The sequence below is a fragment of the Myotis brandtii genome, unplaced genomic scaffold (genome assembly GCF_000412655.1).
Source record: "Myotis brandtii unplaced genomic scaffold, ASM41265v1 scaffold1013, whole genome shotgun sequence".
Classification (NCBI taxonomy): Eukaryota; Metazoa; Chordata; class Mammalia; order Chiroptera; family Vespertilionidae; genus Myotis; species Myotis brandtii.
Window position 1 is genome coordinate 102,119 of NW_005353379.1, and position 8,086 is coordinate 110,204.

At 38.8% G+C, this 8,086-nt stretch overlaps 1 protein-coding gene across 7 annotated transcripts in view; it reads left to right on the forward strand.

Moving 5' to 3' along the window:
* PPP4R4 (protein phosphatase 4, regulatory subunit 4) overlaps positions 1 to 8,086 on the forward strand; it is an 89,814-nt gene that overhangs the window by 51,214 nt on the left and 30,514 nt on the right. For all 7 annotated transcript variants that reach the window (XM_014535287.1, XM_014535304.1, XM_014535278.1 and 4 more), the window contains 6 exons: positions 812 to 934; positions 1,983 to 2,152; positions 2,849 to 2,968; positions 3,739 to 3,816; positions 4,795 to 4,878; positions 5,471 to 5,653. In XM_014535287.1, coding sequence (XP_014390773.1) covers positions 812 to 934; positions 1,983 to 2,152; positions 2,849 to 2,968; positions 3,739 to 3,816; positions 4,795 to 4,878; positions 5,471 to 5,653 — 758 coding nt within the window. The remainder of the gene's footprint in view (positions 1 to 811; positions 935 to 1,982; positions 2,153 to 2,848; positions 2,969 to 3,738; positions 3,817 to 4,794; positions 4,879 to 5,470; positions 5,654 to 8,086) is intronic.

Below are 8,086 nucleotides of genomic sequence, written 5' to 3' on the forward strand. Positions count from 1 at the left end.
TGGCCACACCCCCTTCAGGGTGGGAGTCCCCAGTGGGGTGCCTGGCCAGCTTGGGTGAGGGGCTGATGGCTGTTTGCAGGCTGGCCAAGCCCCCCAGCAGGGACCCTTCACCCCATGGGAGTGTGGCCAGGCTGGGTGAGGGGCTGAGGGCTGTTTTCATGCTGCCCACAGCCCCTTCAGGGTAGGGGAGTTCCGCTGGAGTGCCTGGCCAGCCTGGGTGAGGGGATGATGGCCATTTTCAGGCTGGCCATACCCGCTGGCGACCCAAGCTGCCAGCCTCTCCTTTTGGGCTGGAAGCAGGTATCTGGGATTTATTTATCTTGTATAATTGAAACTTTGTAGCCTTGAGTGGAGCCCAGGGCTGGCCAGGGCAGGTGGGAAGCTTGGCTTCCTCCATTGCTGGGGGCAACCCAAGCCTCCTGCTCACTCTAGGTACGTGGCTGCCGCCATCTTAGTTGGGTTAATTTGCATACTCACTCCTGATTGGCTTGTGGGCGTGGCTTGTGGGTGTAGCGGAGCGGTGGAGTGATGGTTAATTTGCATGTTTCCCTTTTATTAATGTAGATTCCCTAAGGCCCATGATATAAAGTGTAACTCCCTCAGCCTGGCATTAAAATTTTTGATAATTTCAACTTTCCTCTGACCCTTTCTTCACTATACACTGCCATCTTCATTATTTTCAGATATTTTTTACTACTGTGTGGCTAGCATAGTAATATTTTTTTCTGGAATTTATGTATATGTATTAGTTTCCAAATGTGCAGTATGAGCAATGGATCTAAAGTATGTTTTATTTCGGTTTGTTTTCCAGATGATAGAAGTCAAACTATACTTCCCTTAGTGAAATCATTTTGTGAAAAATCTTTCAAAGCAGATGAATCAATTCTTATTTCCTTATCTTTCCATTTAGGAAAACTATGTCATGGACTATACGGTATGATGTATCCTAAGAATTTCAAGGTTATAGATAATTTTTCCTTTTTCTTCTACCTTTGTCACTAAACTTCAGCCATTCAGTTGTAAAATTGACCCTTTAAGTGTGTAAACTCTTAAGAGATCTTAGAATTTTGGTAGCATAATTTAGAACACATTTAGAAATAACATTTTTTACTAATAGAACTGATTTGATAGAACAGTGACAGAGTGAAGAAGGAGTAGTCTTTTAAATTTCTGAATATTTTATGTGTTAGTTTGTATTTGATTAAAAAAAGCTCAGGTATATTAACTATTGGTACATAGTTATACTCTTATTAATCATGATTATACCCTTATTAATCATCTGTTGAATAATTAATGTATAATATGAGACTTTCAGCTTAGAAAGTAGAATAACACCCATAACTCTCGGCACTTTGAACATATTAGTCAGTTTTTAGCTTACTATAATAATGTAATCATTAAGTTATAACCATCTAGCATAGTAAAACATTTTATGTGGATTGTAGGCTTTTCATGGGTAGTTGAAAAATATATTGGAATTCATACTGAGTTCCTAGCTCCCTAACATAGTTAATGAATGTGGAACCAGTTTATTGATAAAAATATTTTGAAAAAAAATATTTTGAGTTTATTTTGCCATCTTTCAGATTCAATTTTCAAGCTCCTCTGTAGACACATATACATGTCTTTTCAGCAGGCAATTTAGAATATTTACCATAAGTAAGTAGCAATAATGACCACACTATTAATATTATAGTGACTTGTTAGGTCTGCAGTGTGACATATGCTGCAGAAATTAATGCAGGCATAATTCTTGTATTGCATAGTTTATGCTATTGAAATAAAATATTATTAAAATCAACATAAGGTGAAACAGTGGACCCTTTAGATTTCTTAATAACAGTTACTTTTTCCTCCTTGTTGTTGTTATTTATGATCTCTAACCATTTATTTAAATATTTGGTTCTAATTTTTATTGTACTTTGCTTTTATCTTTTTAATTTTTAATTAAAATGTTGAACAAATGTTTTACATTTCTCTAGGAATTTTTACTCCAGATCAACACTTGAGATTTTTGGAGTTTTATAAGAAACTTTGTACATTAGGTTTGCAGCAAGAAAATGGACACAATGAAAACCAGATTCCACCCCAAATCCTAGAGCAGGAGAAGAAATATACTTCAGTACGGAAGAACTGTGCTTATAACCTTCCGGTAATAAATTATATATTTGTGTTGATTAAACATTTTAATTATTACTTAAAATTATGTGAATAGATAGCATTAAAAATATTGCCATATTTGACACCTGCTGTTTAGCATTGTATCTGGTATATATAGTAGGTACCTAGTAAATATTGGTGTAATTTACATTGACTTCTGTGTATAAGCTAGAGGCCCAGTGCATGAATTCGTGCATGGGTGGGGTCCTTCGGGGTGAGCTGCAAGGTTGGGGGCATGAGCTGAGGCCCAGCTCGCACCCCCACCCTCGCATCCCCACAGCCCTGCCTGGCACCCTGCCTTGGCCTGGCGCCACCCCCTCACCTGCTCCACCATCCCACCGTGTCCCGCTCTTGTCGGGGCCCATCAGGGCCGGCAGCACCTCCAGTGACGCCCACTGCCAGCACTGCCCACTGACAGTGCCGCATCGCAGATGCCTGCCATGTTCCACGCCACCCCCTGGTGGTCAGCACACATCATAGCAAGTGGTCAAACTCCCAGTCGAGCTCCCAATGAGGGGACAATTTGCATATTGGGCTTTTATTATATAGGATTAGAATTATATGCATACATTTGGATCTTCCAAATATGATTTCTAAGTAAATTATGATTCATAGGACATGATTTCAATTTAAGTGAAATGAGTATTATGTATTGATGCATGCTTTTCTCTCCTTCCACCTCCACCAGGCCATGATTGTTTTTGTTGACCCTAAAAATTTCCAATTGGAACTCTATTCTACATTCTTTTGTCTTTGTCATGACCCTGAAGTACCTGTCAGATACACTATTGCCATTTGCTTTTATGAAGTAAGTCTGAAGAAGTGATTCATTTGTTGTTAATTCTACCTATTAACTAGATGATTATTTGGTATTTTGTACACTTCTATTTATAGATGTATTAGAAAATATAAGCTCTATATTTTTTCACAGTCTAGTCCTAAATCTTTTAAAAATTTTTCTCAATTATCTTCTTAGAATGTTTATAAAATTCGTTTACAGAAATATTATATTTTTATCATTTGTTAATCCATTCATTCAATATATTTATATGAGTGCTTACTTTAGGCTAGACTGTCCCAACTCCTCGCATGCTGACTGAAGTCTCTGATGGAAAAGCCTTTATTTTTGCTCGCTTAGGCACTGTCTCTACCTGTGTCGTGGGCCTGCAGTAGCACTTGCCTCTCTCAGAAGCTCTGAGCCGGGATGGATGCCCATAGACCCGAGATGCCCTGGTGGACCTGATGGCTGCTCTGAGGCTTCCCACCGTGCAGGGAGGCACCCTGGGCTCACTGGTGCTTGTGATAGCAAAGTTATGACTCTGATACACTCAGTTTCCTGCACTTCCATCCATAGGTTCATTTCTCACCCTCATACGTTCGCACACTGCAGCATGTTCTAGCAGACTATAAAGCTAGTCATGTATGCAACTAATTTTTCTAGAAATCTAATGTTATATTTATGTTTTAACCTAGTCTCATTTTAGAAGTACCTAACAGGGATGTAATTTTAAGAATTGTTATTACAACCTTTATATGTCTAATAGAGTCAAATCTGAGAGACTTTATTCTACATTTTAGGTGTCTAAACTTCTGAATTCTGGAGTATATTTAATACATAAAGAACTAATAACATTATTACAAGACGAATCACTGGAGGTAATATCTTCTTACTTTTTGAGTTTTACTTGTTTTATGTTAAGTCTGAATACATCAATGCCTTCCCCCTACTTCTTGGGAATTGCATGGCCTTTCAGTTGACCAGCCCCAGAAGCTTGGAGTCCATGTACCATTGTAGCAGAGACTGAAAGTTGGGAAGGTCTTTTATAAAAATTAGGTTTTAAAATATATGTAGTTAAAATAATTATATATATATGGTGTTCCCCCCAAAATGTATATGCTACTAAAAGCTGACAGCTCAATTCATGTTTCTTTCTTTTCAGATTTAATCCATTGGAATTAATAATTATTCAAAGTGTGTATACATTTTTGGGGGATGCCCTCTATATACATATATATTGGTTTGTTCAGGAAAATTTTGGAAATGCCAAAAAGTAGACAAACTTTTAAAAGAGTGAGTACCTTTAGTTCTAGTCACTATTAGTATTTTGTTAAATTTTTTTATTTTTTTCTATATAAAGGTTTTTATTTTACACAATTGTAACCCTATGTTATATCACATTTTATATCTTTTTCTCTTAGCATTACTTGGGCAGTATACTTGTGAAGGCTTTGAAATACTTAATTTTGATGTGGTAGTTAATATATTCTATCCACCTAAATGATACTAGCTTGCTACAGTGCAACTCCCCATCACCGGGGTTGCTTTTCAAATGTGTTTGAGCAGATTGGTGTGTAGCTGTCTCAGATCTAGACTGTTTAAACATATTAAGAGGCAGTATAGGTTAGTATAGTTTGATAGTGTGATAGTGATAGGTAGTTTGATCAAGGCAGTTGATCATGTCTCTAAGACCCTCCAGCAAGAAGAGGTAAGGCAAGTAAGAAAATAAAACCCTCCAAAATGTTGTTTGGTAAATAGCACTGTTTCTGTGTAGGAATTGACATGTGAAATTAACTAATCTAAGATTAGAAAAACATTGTAATTGCCACAAGAATAATCAATATCTCTATTAAAAGGTACTAGATGCTCTTATAGATCATCTTCCAGAAATCCTGGAACTTATGTCTACGGGTGGAGAAAGCAGTATTCAAGAAAATAAGGTAATCCCCTATGTCAAAAAGTTTCTGAACGCTGTGAAGTACTATCTCTCTCTACAGAGTTGTGAAGAGTCCGTGAAAGGCTGTGTGGGAAACATTTAAGTAGTGCTTGACACATAGTAGGTGCTCAGTAAATGCCTGTTGGAGTCTGAGCAGCTTGAATTTCCTCTACAATTCTTACACTACCATGGCTTTATTTATAGTCCTTGGAGTTTACATTCATATTTTCAGTTTTTATTCACATTAATTATTATTCCAGGAATAACAACTTGTAACGACAAAGGAGTAGGAATTTAGAAAGTCAAAGTTGGCTGACAGTGAAATAGAATAAACTTTACTTTAATTAGAAGGGTTGTGAGAGTCCCAGTCTCTATTTCAAAGTTTTGTTTCCAGCAACTAATAAATTTTATTTTTAGATATTTTTTAAGTATTTGATTTAATCAGATTATTATCTCCCTGTGACAACTGAGATGCCTCCGATGTTCTGAAATGAACAAGAGCATTGCCTTCCTCAGTGTGTTGTTAGCTGACACATCTGACGGAATCCTGCAGTTGATTTATTTATCGCTGGATCTTTTGGTGTTTTTCGTTTCAGTTGCCATCCCTGCCTGACTTGATTCCAGCACTCACGGCTGCTGAACAGCGAGCTGCAGCCTCTTTAAAATGGAGAACCCATGAGAAGCTGCTGCAGAAATATGCCTGTCTGCCACACATCATATCAAGTGACCAGATTTATTATCGTTTCTTACAAAGAATGTTCACAATCATGATGACAAATGTGAGCCCCACCCCTTTATCTTCTTTGGGATTCCTGGCAAGTTTTTTACATTCTTGAGACTGTGCAGCACCCAGTTCATTCCATTCTGCCAGAGGAGGGTCTCTTCCCAGTTGCTTCTCCACTAGTCTCCCTTGCTCATCTTCTGCCAGCGGGAGAGGAGTGAGCAGGCAAAGCCTTCACTTACCCTGTTTGCATGCCGCCAGGGAGAGGGTAAATAGACTCATCTCAGCCTGGATGCAGTCTGTCTCAAGGGGAGGCCGAGGGAGCGGGCGGCCTCCACTGCAAGTGCCCCTGCTGCTCTGAGGAGCACCTTTTATTGTCGCGGCCTCAGGGCCTGCTTCAACCCTGCCATTTTGCCAAGGCTCCCTCAGTCCCCTTAACATTAGTCTGGTTACTTTTTAAAAACAGTCCCTAGGAGTGGCCATGCAACAGGCAAAGCTTATACCAAAACATGGGTGCCCTTCCAGGGATAACTTTAAAATTTGAATCAGAAGCGGGGGGGTAGGGGGGGGCGGCTGATAGTGAGAGAAAGTGGGGAGAGTTGTACGTAAACTTCCCCATTGAGAAAGTTGTCTGCCTTTTTCACAAGATTTCCAACGGGGATTATTTAACCCACAGTTCACTGGCCAGTTTATATGACATCCTATACCATCTTTTGAAGTAAATGAATTTCCATATAATGTATACATCTTAGAAACTGTTAAAAAAGTACTTTAGATTCTCATTGTTCTCAATAAAAGGGAGAGAATGAAATCTAGCAGCCATCTCAAAAATCCAAATTAGCTTTGGCTTCAAAGATTAAAAAGAAAAAAATGACATTGGTATCATTTACTAGTTAAGTTAAAAAAATTCTAGGCGTATGTTTCATGAACTAACACTTCTACAAGTTTATTTCATGTATCGAAGCAAAGCGTGGAGGATGAAGGCACATTGTAGATAGAACAGCCGCGAGAGGTGATTTGATAACAATAATGTCCTTGTCAGAAGACAGGGCATGCGTGCACCACATTGGACTTCACATGAAATTGAGCAAAACTGACTATTTCACTTTTCTGAGTGCCTGCTCTGGGTCGGGCACTAAGAGTTGGGGATACAGGAGTGACCAAGACAGACAGAGTCCTGCTCTAATGGAGCTTGTGTTCTAAGGAGGGGGTGGTGAGGAGAGTGATAGATGATAAAATAAGTAAATATACCTACATGTACTGAAAAGTGCTATGAAGTTTGGTCTTATTTCAATTTAATTACTCAGTAGGCATGTTTGTATTTAGAAAACTAAGACTACATAATTATTTCATATTTTTAGCTTCTCTTACTAGGAAAGAGAAATGATTCATAACCATAGAGTGTGAACAAAATACTTTTAAGCCTCAGAGATTTGTTTTATTGTTTTCTTTTACAAGGAGGTAATTCCACACATAAAAAGAGATACATGATTATTACCGCACACTTTTCAGGACCAAAGAAGACACTCCTTCTGTTTCAGTATTCTCTGGAGAAACGAAAAATGTACGTTTAGTTTTACATCTAATGGCATAATATTATTCACTTACTTAACACTGTTCTGGGTGCTAGGAATACAATAGTGAATGGAAGAGACAAAGGACCTATTCTTGTGGAACCTTACATTTTATTGGAGACAGGCAATAAGCAAGCACACGCGTATATAGCACGTCAAGGATGAAAGTACAATAAGGAACTACAGAGCAAGCTTCAGGAAGAGTGAGGAGGGCGGCAGCCTGCTGTTGTGGACATAATGGCAGGAAAAAGCCCTCTGATCAAGAGTGCCTGGTGCAGAGGCTTGAGCACTAACGAGTGAGCATGTGGATGTGGAGGATCTAATGAAGGTCTAGCTATTGCCTCTGGTTGTTACATCTCTTAATCCAGAATAGATTCCCACCCCCCGCCCACCATTCCCTATTTGTTCATGATGTTGAATTTGGGAAGACTTAGTTGGCCTGTGGAATATTTCAATTCTGTGTTTGTTAGATTGCTTTTTCATAGGGTTAATTTATTCTTCTGTTTTCATGTTTCTTGTAAACTGGAAGGTACATGTAAGGGCTTGCTGAGTTTTAGGTTAAGCATTTTTGGCTTAACCTAAATATTTCGTAAGTGCTACTGTTTACTTATATTGCATTGTATCTGGATGGTTGTCCCTATACGTGACCTAAGGGTGGCTGTGCAGGTGATAACAGCTCTGTTAGTCCACTTCAAAATTATGCTTTCTCCCTGTGATTGGCATTGTAATCTGAAGCTGACACCCAATTTCCCATCAGCCTTTTACCTATTAGTTTTTGCATCCATTGATAATTCTTTTTTTCCCCCAAATTAAATCTTTATTGTTCAGATTATTACAGTTGTTCCTCTTTTTTCCCCCCCATAGCTCCCCTCCACCCGGTTCCCACCCCACCTTCTGCCCTTACCCACCCCCCCCAC